At 60.3% G+C, this 14,688-nt stretch overlaps 1 protein-coding gene across 1 annotated transcript; it reads left to right on the top strand.

The window, feature by feature from the left end:
* The first annotated feature begins 7,902 nt into the window (after window positions 1-7,902).
* CRABP1 (cellular retinoic acid binding protein 1) lies at window positions 7,903-14,163 on the top strand. Its single transcript, XM_036067627.2, has 4 exons — window positions 7,903-8,082; window positions 8,572-8,750; window positions 10,569-10,682; window positions 13,876-14,163. Exons 1-4 carry the CDS (start codon window positions 8,013-8,015, stop codon window positions 13,924-13,926), a joined length of 414 nt encoding a protein of 137 aa, XP_035923520.1. The 5' UTR covers window positions 7,903-8,012; the 3' UTR covers window positions 13,927-14,163.
* Window positions 14,164-14,688: the final 525 nt, after the last annotated feature.

Here is a 14,688-nt window from a genome sequence, read left to right as displayed (position 1 = left end):
CCCGGGGACCCCAGAGCCCATGTTCTTTTCCTGACGCTCCCTCACTTCCTACTGTCTCAACTACTCGGTGAGAAACAGTGATGGGCGGTGATGGAAGGTCCGACCTTGGAGCCCTGAAAGCTCCAGCTAATGACCACATTGACCAACGGCCGCGGCACGGCGCAGCTGGGGCGGGGGCCACGCGCCAATGTGGGAGCAGGGTCTCTGCGGGTCTCCTGCTGGTTCCCAAGAAGGAGTGGCTTCCCTTCGGCCTCCTGTAGAGCCACCCGGTCCTCAGAGCCAGCGGCAGCCCGTCTGCCTCTCCTGCGGTTCCTCAGGACCCGACGTGTCTTAGGGCCGCCTGGACGCCTCAGCTGGGGGAGCCTGCGACTCCTGATCTCGGGGTTGTGAGTTCGAGCCCCATGCTGGGTGTAGAGATGGCTTAAACATAAAATCTTAAAAGAAAGAAGAAGAAGAATTGGACATACCTTGGATTTCACAACAGGAACTCCCAATGCTTTTGGGCCATGACCCCTTTCATGACTTCGGGCAAGAGAGCTTTCCAGTGGGGGAACCCACAGCCACCTGCAGATCACGGCTTGTCGGAATAGTCACGTAACCTCTTCGGGCTTCAGGCAGTGTTTCCAAGTCCCTCCTAGGCCTTAAATGCCACAGTCCAAGGACTAGAGCTGTTCTCAGCTCACCCAAACAGGGCTCTGATCTTGCCTTCACTGGTCAGGGACCACCTGCAGGGGCCCGGCTACGGGAGGCCTGGGTCATTCTGGGACTCTGCCTGGACATCCCTCCAACCCCCCCCCCGCCCCCCGGCTCTAGTTTTGTTATTTACTATACACTTTTTTTTTTTTAAGATTTTATTTATTTATTTGACAGAGAGAGACACAGTGAGAAGAGGAACACAAGCAGGGGGAGTGGGAGAGGGAGAAGCAGGCTTCCCGCCAAGCAGGGAGCCCGATGCGGGGCTCGATCCCAGGACCCTGGGATCATGACCTGAGCCAAAGGCAGACGCTTAATGACTGAGCCACCCAGGCCCCCCTGCTATACACGTTTTTTTAATGGAAAAGGGAGTTGGTGTAAATGCCTACAGTAGGCCGGCGGTTCCCGAATTTGGCTGCACATTACCATAGCCTGTGAAGCTTTTAAAAACCTGATGTCCAAGCCACACACCCTCGAATGATTATGTTGGCATCTCGGGGGGGTGGGGTGGTGCCCAGACATCAGCGTTCCCCTGCAGTCCTCAGATCCCAGCGTGCAGCCCACTTCAAGCATGAGGGCTTCTCACCCTCCACCAGGATACAGATACCCTGGGGGTCTTGTTAGAATGCAGATTCTGACTCATCAGGTCAGGCTCGAGCCTGGGATTCTGCATTTCCAGCAAGCTCTCAGGGGACTCTGCTGCTGCTGGTCCCCAGACCGCAGGGCCTGGTCAGTCAGGGGGGGTCCCTTCCAGCTCAGCCCCCCGTCAGAGCTTGGTTCTGCGGGGCTCAACAAGACGGGGTGTCTGCCGCTGGCCCACCAGCAGGCTCGGCGGTGCTTTCGTTTCCTCTGGGGGTAGAGAGACAGCCCCCGCCCGAGGAGGAGGCTGAGGTTCATGGTGCTTGTGACTTGCTCCATGGTGCACGGCCGCTCGGTGGCGACCAGGGCTGGTGGGCAGGGCACTGCTTGGCCAGAGGCCAGAAACCCCCTCGGGGCCTCGAGTCCCCATCTGCCCACTAAGACCGCAGAGGGGCTGGTGAGGGCGCGCATCTGGGACCGGCCCTCCCGGGCTCCCTCCCAGGTCTGTCTCAGTGGGCTGAGTGACCTTGGACACTTTACTGGTTGTGCTTCAGCTTCCTCATCTAGCACCGAGTGCCTCTCCCAGGACAGTGGTAAAGAATGAATGAACCAACGACTGAACGAATGAATGAAGCACTCACTCCCGTGCCTGGTTCTTAGTAAAAGCTCAGGAAATGTACTTGTATTCATTCTACTGTGGGACTCCATGGTCCCCAGGACCTCTCCAGCCCCGGTGATGCCTACCCCCTGACTCCCAGTCCAGTGCTCCTTCCACTCCACTAACCTAGAAGAAACTCACCCAGCAGGGCACGGGCCCTGCCACCAGTCGTCCAGAGACATCAGCTCTTCTTTGTCCTGTTCTGCGGACTCCCGGCTTGTCCCAGCACAGGGTCCCCAGCCCCCACCACAGAGAGCTGTCCTGAAGACCCCCACTGGGACTCTCTCCAGAGCCCCCAGCTTGCAGGGGCTGAACTCTGACCCCCATTCTTCCAGCATGAGCTCGGACCGTCTAAGGGCATGGGGCCAGGCCGGCGGCCCTGGGAAGCTGAGGCTCTGGCCTGCCTCCAGGCAAAAGTAGCAAAGCTCAGCAGAAATGCCCCGGATAGGGACGCCGGTCAGTGGCCTGGGAGGAGCTGGGCAACATGGGGTCTGCAAAGGCAGGAACTGCCAGCCCGAGAACAAAGGGGTCTTGGAGAGAGGGCCCAGGCCCCAGCGCCTGCTTCTGAAAATCTGCATTGGAGAGGAAACACCAGGGATTGGCCACACCCCCAGGCAACTGCGGGCGGGCTGATGACAGCCCGCTTGGCCAGGACTCTGGGATCCCTGCACCCCAAGGTGCAGTGTCCACAGAGGGCTCCTGGTGGATTTGCCCCATTGGAGCCCAGAGGCCCTTTCCCCCTGGTCCGCCGTGGGAACGCTAGTGACCCTTCAGAGCCCTGCTAAGTGTAATGTCTCCTTCCCTGGGAAGTTCAACTGTCCTCCCCTGGGCCCCCTGAAGTGCCTCCCTCCCCCTGCAACACACTTACTGCGTGGTCCCAAACTTTATCTTCCCCGGCAGCCGTGCATCCCAGGGCCATGTCTGCTCACCTCTGAATTCCACGCCGGGCCCACAGTATCTCTCCGAGGACACCAGGCGAGCCACAGGGATCTTCTGTTCCACGGGTCTTTCTGCTCCAGACAAAGATCGATGTTTCCAACCAAAACAGAAAGGGGATCCTGACTGTCAGCGCATGTGTGCAAGTGTGTCTCAGGCACACAGCGCCCCTGGGAATGTTCCGGAACCCACGGACGTGACATGGACGTGTGCAGCTGCCGTCAGCCGGGAAGTCGCCTCTGCCTACCTGCTGTGCCAGCTGGGCTCCTTGGGCCAAGCGGTAAGGGCCCGGGCTGTGGGCCCCCTCCGGCCGCCCACGCCGGGCACTGCCAACCTCCGAGAGCACGTGTCAGCAGAACTCCATCCGGCCCCCCAGCACCTGTCATCAGCCCCCGCCGCCCACCAGAACTGCACTCTGGGGCCTGCGGTGCCCCCCAAACCCGAACGTTGTGACCCACGATACCCCACGGCTTCATCCCGTGCCAGGCGGGCTCTCTACCCCCAGAGCCCTGACTATGGCCAGCTGGCTTCCTCATCCTGGGGAAGCGTCCAGAATGCTGTCTCCTGTGGTTGCCCCGAGTCTCAGAGTCTGCACAGTTCCGTCTGTCCGTCCCTATGAGCCTCCGAGCTGTCCTACCCAAAGCGGACCTCAGCAGCCTTCCCTGAAGCTGCCGACCACCGGCTGGGCGAGTGGCCTCCGCGCCGCGTCTCGCTAGAACCCCAGCAGCACAGCCCCCCTTCTCCTCCCGCAGCCGGCCCCCCGGCCCCGCAGAACCGGCCAAAGCGGGCTCCGCAGCAGGCTCCATGGGTACCAGAGAGGCTGCATACCCATGTGCCTCAGCATCCTGCCTCCTCCTCAACTCCAGCGCCTTCACCTCTGCCTGCCTTTCTGCCGCCCCAGGGCACACACTCTTCAGCCTCACGGGGTGCAGGCCCCGAGCCCCACAACCCATCCTGGCTGCCCCCACTGGCAGCCGTCCTCTCTGTCCCCTGCATGGGTTCACAGGTCCGCCATCGTGCCCTCCCACCCCCACGCTGCACGCTGGGGTCCCCGAGCTGCGGGCGGAGAGCACACTCCACCCCAGAGCTGGAGCGCCCGGGGCCCTGTGCCGCCCCACTCACCCCCAGAAGGGACTCGGCTGAGGGTCCGCCAGGGACCCTACCTTGCACCCCTCCTCAGCCCCGCGGAGGCCCGTCTCCTAGTGGCCAGGGAAAGGACCCGACTCAGACAGGTGCCTCCAGCTTCTGGTTCCCCGGCCCCTGCCCCCTCCGGCCCGGGGCCCTGCATTCTGGGCCCCGTCCTCTCCCCATTGTCAGCCGCACCATCTTCCACTTCTCCTGCATCTGCCTTCAGAGACAGTAAACACCGAATCTCTTCCCCCCAAAGGCCAACAGACAAAACCCCAGCTAGTCCTTTGGACACCGCGTCCCTTCCTACCTTCCACTCTCTCTCCCCTCCCCTACACCCCCGTGCTTTTTGAAAGAAGCGTCTCTGCTTCCTGTTTCACTCTTTCCATTCTGAACTCGACCCCCTGTAGCCCGCTTCCAGACCCCCACCTCCAGAAACAGCTCTGGCTTTAGTCACCAAGACTGTCTTGCTGCTCACTCTAGGGGACATTTGGTGGCCCTTGCTTCCAGGAGCCTCTTGGAGCAGCTGGCTCTGTTGGCCCGTCCTTCCTTTTGTGAAACACGGTGCCCCCGGCTGCTAGGAGGACGTCACACCCTGGTTTCTCTCCCACTTCCTTTGGCCCTCCCCTGCTCCGGCTGCCCCGCAACACCGAGATTCTCTACCAGGGCCTCTGTGCTTCTCGAGCTGTGTCCTGTCCCCGGGCATCTCGGGCACACTCATGTCTTCACCTGCCCCCTGCACACGGGTGACCCCCACGCCCATCTCAGCTCAGACCTCTCTTCCGAACTCCAGGACCGCACTGCCCACTGGGTCCTGGATGCCCCAGACAACACAGACCGGGCACTTCCCACATAGACCTGGCCTCCTGCCCCTGATCTCCCCGTAGCAGCAAATGAGACAAAGTGCACAACCCAGACAGTGGGAGTCACCCCGGGCTCTCGTCCCCACTTCCCCTCCCCTGCAGGTGCAGCCGGTCACTCGACTGTACACGGGGAGTCACCTGGAAAGCTCGCCAAACACAGCTTCCTGGGCCCTACCCCTGACTTACTGAATCTGAATCTCCAGGGCTGGGGCCTGGGAGTCTGAATTTCTAGAAGGCTCCCCCATGTTGCTGTGATGGCTGGCATTCAGTAACCCCGGTTCTTCCCGCGCTGCTCGCCTGCACTGGGCGTCAGCTTCCTCCCGGCATCTCTGCCTCACCCCTTCAGACTATGCACTCCAGCCACGCGGAGAGACGCGGTTCCAAGTGCACGCAGGGTTTGTCTTTCCACACGTGGTTCTTTCTGATCACACCCCCCTGGATAGGCTCCCAGTCTCAGCCCAGGCCAGGCTAACTGCCTGCCCCTCGGGTGAGTGATTACAGACGTGGTAGGTTCTCTCCTGGTCAAACAGTAGACCCTCAAGACAGGACCTGGATCTTCAGTGGACACTCTCCCCAGCGCTGAGCGCAGTTCCCAGCTCAGAGAGGTGGTGAACAAGAGAATAAAACAGGAGAAGGAAGGAGGGATGGCAGCGGGGCTCAGAGGATGGTGACTCCACCAACCTGTTTGGAGGCCCGGGCCACGAGCTGGATCTCTACCCAGCAGGGCCCTTCCATGGATCCTGAGGCTGGGTCCACAGAAGCACCGTGATGGTGGTGTCCTTGCTGCCCTCTTCACTCTGGGTTCCCCCTGTAAGTAGCCAGGCTGGTGGCGGGAGCTTGCCCTCCCCTCCATGTGCCCCCCGATGAGGTCTGGGGCTTCTAAGAAGTCCTGGCCACCTCCAAGCGTCATGAGTGAGCACAGTAGGCTTGCAAGGACCTGAGGACCTCCTCACATGCTGATGTGGAAGTGGCCGTGCCCTCCCCATTCCTGGACCCTGCTCCCATGCTTGACGTATGACTGGACAATGCCCGCTGTGCTCCTGTCAGGGCAGCCCTGGCTGGAGGGTGGACCGCCTTCACCTGCCCCTCTTGCCCCATCCCTCTGGTTCTTTTACCATGATTCCCCCAGCCCTTCTCCTTCCCCCCTCTGCCCACCTGCTGCAAGACCTGCCAGTCACTCTGACGCCCTATCCACGGCCCTCTGACTATTCTCACGGGCTGTCCCCATGGTCCTGACTCCCCACTCTGCTGACCTCCTGCCCCTCCCCAGCCCCAGTCTTAAGATGGCAGAAGCCTTGCTGGGGAGCAGTGTTGGTTGGGGGGGAGGCTTGCATTAGCTGGATGGCAGCCCTCTTTTGCCCCCTCACTGGAGAGATGCGTGACCCTCTGTGAAGTGAGTCTGATTCTGTAGCAGGCCCACCCCCTGCCTCCCACACTCAGGATCAGCTACATAATTTGTGGATCCCACTGCAAAATGAAAACGCAAGATGCATTGTTGAAAAATGATTAAGAATTTCAAGATGGCAAGAGCAGAGCATGGAACCAACCACCAGGCCCCTCTGTGAACGTGGGCCTGTGGGACTGCTCAGGTCTCACACTGATAAGGCCAGCCCTGCCCACATCTCTTTCCAGCTGGAGACGGTCTCTCCCCCCTCTCTTATCCTCAGCTGCTTTCTAAAACACCTCCTCAGGGCCCCAGGCAGGAGCCCAGCCCCAGCCCCCTCCAGACGCCCAGAGCCCTGTTCAGCAGGCTGTCAGCATGGATTCCTGCAGCCTGTGGGGGTCTTCCCCCCACACGCCCTCCGGCTGCAGAGCACTCATATCCTTCTCAAATCAACGCTTATTTATTGAGCCCCACCTGGCTGAGGTTGAGCAAGAGAGGACACGTTGATGAATACTCAGTCATTGCCCTGTAGGAGCTCAGTTTATAGCAGGATTAATAAGCAAGAGCAAAACCAAACACAGACTCTGCGGGTTCAGAGAAAAATAATCATATTTGATTAGGAAACTGAATATCACAAAAGAGACACCATAAAGATGGACTCTGGTGAACGGGCAAGATCTTAGGAACCCGGAGAGGAAAGGGGCATTCCCAGGAGAGGGCTCAGCATGGGCAGAGGCTGCAGGTGGGAAGATGCATGGCTGATTCTAGAATCCTGAGTTGTGCAGTTTGGCTAAGGTAGAGGGATGATGGCACAGTGGACAGGGACTGGAAGGAAAACTTGGGGTCAGCCGTGGAGGCTCACAGGGCCGGGTGAAGTGCGTGTACCCTCTTGCTGGAGACACTGAAGGGGGGCTTTAAGCATGGTGCACACTTGGGAGCAATGGGAGAAGGAAGGAGACCTCCTTTGCAGAGCATGGAGCCACACTTCCCCGCAGAACGGGCCGCTCCTAGCCCGGGTTCCAGCCCTCGTGACCGCAGTCCGGAAGCGCTGAGGCCTGGGCGGCCTCCTGCCCCGCGCACGCGGAGAGCCCACCATCCCGCGCGCCCCTTGGTTCCTAGCAGGGCCCAGGCGGGGGTCATGGGCATGGGGCTTTCCCGCCACTGGCTCGCATTGGCCCTGCGCCAGTGTGTGTGGGGGGGGTGGGGGTGCGGAATAGGATCCCTCACCGGGGTGGGGGTAAACCGGCTGCGCACGCCCAGAACGCACTACCCGGAGTGGGGAGAGCGCGGCTCCCAACACTGACCGGCCCACCACCCGCTGTATTTTAACTTTCTATTATAGTTCTTCTCAAACATGCACCAAAGTAGAGAGAATGGTGCAGAGCTTCCCCACGTCCCCACCGCCCCGCTGCCACAATTGTCCCCGCTGGGCCAGTGCCCGATCGCCTGACCCTCCCCCAGTGCCCACCCCCAGCTGTAGAAGAGCGGGCGCCGGGCGCGCGGCACCGAGGCTGGGGTACGGACCGCGGCGGGGGGCACCGCGGGCGGGGAGCGCGGCTCGCGGGTAGGGCCGCGGGGGGCGGAGGCGGGGCGGGGGCGGGGCGCGGGGCGGGGCGGGGCGGGGCGGGGGGCGCCCTCCGGGGACTCTGGGCGCACGGGCTGGGGGCCGAGCGTCAGTCTCCGCCCTGCAGCCGGGAGGGAGCCAGCCGCGCCGCCGCTCTCCGCGCCCGTCCGTCCGCCCGTCCGTCCGCCCGCAGCCCGCCGCCTGGCCATGCCCAACTTCGCCGGCACCTGGAAGATGCGCAGCAGCGAGAATTTCGACGAGCTCCTCAAGGCGCTGGGTAAGCTGGCGCGGTCAGTGCGCGCCTACGAGGAGGCGCGGCCCCGAGGTGCCCCGGGCCCTCAGGGGTGGGTTCCGGGACCAGCCCAGGCGGAGGGAGTCCCCGGGGCGAGGGCGAGGGGAGCGATCCAAGGCCGCCCCGGCGGAGCGGCGAGTGGAGCCCGGGAGCCGCGCGCCCCGCGAGCGTTTGCTGGAGGCTCGGCGCCTTCCCCGACGGTTCGGCCTCGTCTCGTGCTGGATCAGCGCGAGGGGAGGTTCTCTCTGGAGTCCAAGGAGGCTCAGGGACTTTCAATTTGGAGACTCGGTGTGAGGCCAGGCCCTGCCACGAATTCACCGTGCTGCGCAGGGAGAGCCGCTTGCCCTCCCTGAGCCTGTGTCTCCTCCGGAAAGTTGGGGCGAGGGTTGGGGGAGCGGCGTTTTGAGGGCCCCATCTACAGGCAGAGGGCTTGGGAAGGGCCGGGCGGGCGCTGCGACCTCCTTCCCTGCGCAGGTGTGAACGCCATGCTGAGGAAAGTGGCCGTGGCGGCCGCGTCCAAGCCGCACGTGGAGATCCGCCAGGACGGGGATCAGTTCTACATCAAGACGTCCACCACGGTGCGCACCACCGAGATCAACTTCAAGGTCGGAGAAGGCTTCGAAGAGGAGACCGTGGACGGACGCAAGTGCAGGGTGAGGCCCCAGAGGCGGGCGGCGTTCCGGGGTCCCCTCCTCCGAGCCGCGGCCCACGCGCCCCTGCCTGCCTTCGCGGCCGGCGGCGCGCTTCCCCTGCAAGGCGGTGCACGGGCGGTTTGCAGAGAGGATTCGTGCGAGCGGGTTGCCCTGGGCTCGGGACAAGGTCCTCCGCAGTCCGCCCCCACCCCACCCCACCCAAGCCGCCGCCTCCGCGCTGCGCCTGGAGGGGCGGGGGACCCCGGCGGCGGCGGCGTCCGCAGTGGGCGCGGGCGCGGCTGCGGGGGGCGGCTGCGGGGGCCGGGCCGCCGCCACGTCTCCTGTCGCAGGTGGAACGGCAGCGCTCGCTTCCCCCCGCCCCCCGGTCCCCGGGTCTCCGGGCCCCAGGGGACGCCCTGGATCCGGTTTCAGCGGTCTCGCGGGCCAGCACCTCTCCCTCCGGCGCTCAGCCTGGTTTCTGAAGGAAAGGCGGAGTCCTTCCCAAAGCGAGGCCCATCTGGCTGGGGAGACGGACCAAGGGCTCTCTCAGTCCTCAAGGGCGAGAGTGTGTGTTTGTGCGGCGCTCGGCCCCAGGGATGGACAGCGGACGGAAGCCAGCGGCAGGGCATGCCCGTTTGCCGTGGCAAAAATCGCTTTTGGTTGAACAGAATGAAGGGTCGGTTAGTGTGTATTCTGAGGGCAGATGGAAAATTGTCGCTGCTGCAATCAGTTATCTAAAAGGCGACAAAATGTCTCCCTCCCTTTCCCCCGCGTTCAAAACAAAGAAACACGAATAAGGTTCCAGAAAGTGAGGAACTGAGTCTCCGGTTTCCTGAGGGGGCCTGTCTGATCTGCAGAGTTGGACCCTCCGGACACAGAGACTCGGCCGCAGGGGTGGACCCACGTGGCCGGTTTGGCGCACAGAATTGGCGCAGCCAGAAAATGATGTCCAGGCTTGCAGAGGGCAGGGTCTGAGCCCCACGGCACTGTTTGTAAAAACAAGAGTGCCTGGGAGTCCCGGGGAGCTGGCCTGGCCGTCGGCAGGACTCAGCTGGGGACGTCCAGCGGTGGCCACGGCCAGAGACCACGGCTCCGATAAAAAATCAGAGGTTCACGCGACAGCCTGGCAAGTGTCAGTTAGAAAGCAAGTGTGTGCGTGCTGCACGCGGGCACCCCCACCCGCTGGTGGGCACCCCCACCCGCTGGCGAGCACTGTGCTTTGTGCCGCCTCCCACGTCCAGGAGCATGAAGACTTGATTTGTTTTGTGTCTGAATGTTTTCCAGAGGCCGTACCCTGGAAGGTGGTAGTGTTTTTGTCCTCCGAGATACTCAGGTCTGTCAGAACAGTCTGTAACACGGAAGGGAAGGGGTTATCCCAAAATCCGTGCAGTGGAGAGGGCTCCTGTCGCTGGCTACAGTGTGGCTATAAATAAGGTGTCTTAGGTTCCAGCGTGGTATCGTTCTGATGGGAAGGTTCTTGCCCTTAATATGCTAGTCGCTTGAAGGGATAGTCCATTTTGACACAAATGAATCACTGCATGCTCTGAATTTTATTCCTGGAGATGAGAAGCATGCCCAAAGCTCCGCTGGTTCGGAGAGTGTGTGTGCGCGTGGGGAGGGGGGAGCTCTGGGGGGACACAAGGTCTATTTATTCCCCATAAACCCGTGGCCGGCCCTCCGAATCTGGACTCCATAGGGCACCGCAGAGGCTTCTGTGCCCTGCTGACAGAGACCATGTGTTGCTTCTCTCCACAGCCGAGACCCTCCCGTGTGCACTGTTGTCTCCGCTCCTGCTGCCAAGACCATAATTAATGTCACTAATGGTTTTCCTGCCTGCAGAGTTTGGCCACTTGGGAGAATGAGAACAAGATCCACTGCACACAGACTCTCCTCGAGGGGGATGGCCCCAAAACCTACTGGACCCGCGAGCTGGCCAACGACGAGCTCATCCTGGTGAGGTCCTGGGCCCCTGAATCACGCCTATAGTCCCCAGATGGTGCCGTCCTCCCTCACCGGAGAGCGGGACCCCGTCGGCCCTGCGTTAAAATTTGAGCGGAAAGCTTGAGGTGACAGTGGAGGTCACAGGCATTCATCGTTCCGTGGTTGGGAGGGGCAGGGCTGTGACAGGCTGTAGCGTCCCCACTGCGTCCCCGTGGCGGCTCCGTGGCGGCTCGAGCCGGCCTCCCTTCCCACTGGGCCAGAGTGCATGGGCTCCGGGAGGCCCCAGGGGTTTTCACTCTGCAGAGGGATTTTTTTTTCCCCTTCTCGTTCCCCATTTTGCTACCAGGGAAAGATTTCAGGAATTTTAGTGCGTCAGCACTGGGAGCCTCAGAGAGCATTTTTACCGCTAGACTTACCAACTGCAGTGGCCTTCAGGAGCCAGGCAAGTCCTGTGGCTGCCAGAAGGCTCTGCATGTCCCGTGGTCTGGGGCTGGGGCCTTAGAACAGGGAAGGGTGGGCTCTCCCTTCGAGGCACTCAGATTAAAACATTTTAAACAATCCTGGCCACACAAACTTTACCTGGTGAGGCCAGTTTAGAAACCCCCACGGTTTAATCACACACTGCCTCGTCCTTGATTTTAGGTGTTGGGGGCAGAGGGCGTCGGGGAGGACAGGGAAGGCTCAGTCACTCTTCCTTTGTACTTCAGAATAGAGCAGGCTTTCCCTGCCCCGACCCCGCCCCCCGCCACACACACGCGCACACATTCTCACACGCACACTCTCCGCGCACACGTGTGCACGCTCACACACACATACATACACACACACGCAAGGAAAGGGAAAAGCTGTGTGGGTAACCTGGAAATGATATCCTTTGTTCTCCACGAGGCATACGTTACCATCTACCCTCTAAGAGCGCCCGCCTGCCCCGTCTTAGCCAACAGCCCCCTGCAGCACTGAGGAGGGAGCCGGCAGAGTGGGACGCGGGCCGGCCTCGCTGTGCGACCGAGGCGTGGCCCTTCCCTTCCCAGGCTGTGGCCTGAGGGCTGCCGCTAAAGTCTGATCCCCGGGCGGGTTGCTCTCAGCCCTGAAACTGCATGTTGATCCTGTGAGCAGACCCTGCACGGAGCGGTCTCTGTTACTTCAGCTGAGGCCGCTTGTCCTTCCCAGCCCTGATTTCCAGTCCTGTCTGCTTTCATAGAGAAGGGACTGGCTTCCTTTGCAACCTGGTGAATGCCGTTTCCAGGGAAGGACTACTTGATGGGGCTGGAGGAGCACTTTGAGGCTGAGACATGGAATTTAGGAGAAAAAAGAACAAAAGGTTTGCTGGTACCTGAGTCAGCAAAGCTCTTAGTTCTGGAGCGTGGCTGAGGGTCGAGCAGGCTCGGTGTGCTCCGTGAGGAAGTGTGATTTTATTAACCTTGTAATCCCCGAGCAACCAGAAAACATTCTGCTGCGAGGACTGCACGACTTCCAACACCCACCCCCCGCCCCCCAGCTGCACCCGTGCATCCTTCCTCAGCTCAGCCGACCAGACAAGCCTCAAAAGGAGCATTAATTCTTGGCATTTGAGACTTGATCTATGGGCTTTTGTTTCAAGGGTTGTTATCGTTAATAAATCCAAAACGCAGGGAGATGCTATCTCCTTATAACAAGAGGCAAATTATCCTAGTTAAGTTGAAATCAGCTCTCCCAGGGCCAACAGTAAATGGTCCCCTGGGGGCTGTAAGTTGCCTTCTGTGAAAATGGAGGATCTTCCCTCAAACCGCTCTGGAACAGTCTAGAGTTTCTTTCAGGAATCTTTCGGCATGGGTGCCGGCTGAGAAGGACGTCTCAGATCAGGTTGGAAATGGGATTTCTTCTTGTGTCTAGAAGCTGCTCGTCGGCCTGGGGGCCTGGGGGAGGCGTCAGATACGAGGGTGGTTACAGTGCACGGGAAGAGTCCAACCCCACACACTCCATGTCCCTGGAGCTGAGAGGTCAGCACCCCTAGAGGTGAATTTCGGTGGGAACGCCTGCCCTCCTGCCCTCCTGCCCTCCTCCCGGCGCAGCATGTCCTGCAGACGGAGGTATCCCCCACTTGGAAAAGCCCCCACTTGGAAAAGCTGCTGGTGGCTGTTTGCTTCCTGGTGTCACTCATGACTAGTGTTTCCCTGAGACACACGTTGGGATGTCCTAGCACGCACTCCGAGAGCCTCTCTCAGCCAGCCGACGGGCCGGGGCAGGAAGCTGAAGGTCAGGTCTAGCCAGGCTCTCAGCCTCTCCCGGGCCTCAAGCCCCTTTGAGAATCTGAGAGCAAGGGGCGCTCCTGCAGACAAGCGTACGTCGGCAGACGTGCCCACATCGGGGCTGCAGGCTGGAGGATCTTTGATGTTTGGTTTTGTGTGTGAAACAAACATATTGCTTTCCCTGTTCCAACTGCGTGTAAGAGCCCAGGAGAGCAGGCCCCTGAGTAATTGCTAGTTTGGGGGAGAGTTAAGATAGTTTACTTAGAGGCGATCCCACTTCAGGGGCCAGAAGAAAATCCTCCATCTGGGGAGGTTTGTGCCCACCGCACAGCAAACAGACATACAAAGAGCCATAGAATTTTAGCTGGAAAGAGCCTTGGGGATCATCCTGTTCCATTCCAGCCCTGTCTGACACCCCCTCCCTTCCACTCTGCACCAGCAAGAGAGGAAGCGCCGGGCCCCCTTCCCCTCGCTGTGGGCTGCAGAGCTGGGTCCAGGCCGGTGCTGTGCCTTTGCAGCTCGGACCCGTTTTCCAGCTTGCAGATAACTTGAGGGCGGGCAGCCGCTCTCTCCAACGCCGCCCCGTCTGGCTGGTCAGCGCATGAGCCCTGGGCTCCAGATGCCCAGGCCCCGCACCCTACTGAAGTCATTTGAAGAGGCAGAACCACCTCAGAAATGTCCAATGGGACATCTCCCCCTTTCAGTTTAATTTTTCAAACCAAACATTTCCCATGTCAGCATTCATGGGATCCAGAAACAAAGGAAAATTGCATATAATTCTACACCCCAGTTGCTCTCTGCCCGTATGGAGCTTAAGGGAGAAAAAAAGACCTTAGCAGTTAGTGGGAGCATGTGGCACAGGAAATTGAACGTTGGTTACAAAGGGTTTTTAACAGGGCAGTAAGTGGCCTTATTAGTGATATGTTTTAAACATATTTGCACAGGCATCTGCTCTGATTGTTTTTCCTTCTCTGCAGACGTTCGGCGCCGATGACGTGGTCTGCACGAGGATTTATGTTCGGGAGTGAAGGCGGCCGGCTTGCTCCTATTTTGGGGGTGGGATGCATGTTCCCCTGAGAAATGGCATAGGTCTGAGCTGCCAGTGGACCCCCCCCTTACCCCATATCAACGTTAGGTGACCCCATTTCCCCCGTGATGGTGTTGTAGTGTTTCCCCCCAAGGCCTCTGTACCCCTGAGTCCCTGGTGCTCCGTAGTTTGGCATCTGCATGGTTTTGCCTGTCATTAAACCGGTTGGCCGCGTTGCAAGGCTTTTCCTTTCTTTGAGCTGCGTCTTCAGTTGCAGCCTGGGGTTATCGTGTCCCTGGGGTCCTTAGTACCGCGCTGGGCTGTGTAGTGTCTTCAGCTTCAGCCTGCTGCCTAGGACCCCTGCTTGGAGCCTACAGCAGGGTGGCAAGCCGGGCTCCCTCCAGCTGGATCCAGACTGCAGAGCTAGGCGTGTTTGGACCTCACAGTGTCGTTTCCGAATGGAATTAGTCTGTGTAGTGGTGGCTCCTAGCAGGAAAAGGAGGGCACATTCAGAAGGTTAATTGAGGGGAGGCCAGAATAAAGGGACTATTTACACAGGCACTTACAGGGACAGGATGAAGCGAATCGGCGAAGGATGGGGCGGCCCTCGGACCAGCAACACGGGAGGTATTGCTCCCCTTTGTCTGCAGACGGAAGGGACAGAGGGGTCACCAGACAGAAGAGCTATAGCCTGGGAGGGAGGCCACCATGCAGGAGCTGTAGCAGTATGTGGAGGAAGGTAGCCACTGTCCACACCATGGCC

This window comes from Halichoerus grypus, chromosome 8 (assembly GCF_964656455.1).
Source record: "Halichoerus grypus chromosome 8, mHalGry1.hap1.1, whole genome shotgun sequence".
Lineage (NCBI taxonomy): Eukaryota > Metazoa > Chordata > Mammalia > Carnivora > Phocidae > Halichoerus > Halichoerus grypus.
Note: the sequence above shows the minus strand (reverse complement) of the source record. Positions and strands in the feature narration are given on the sequence as shown.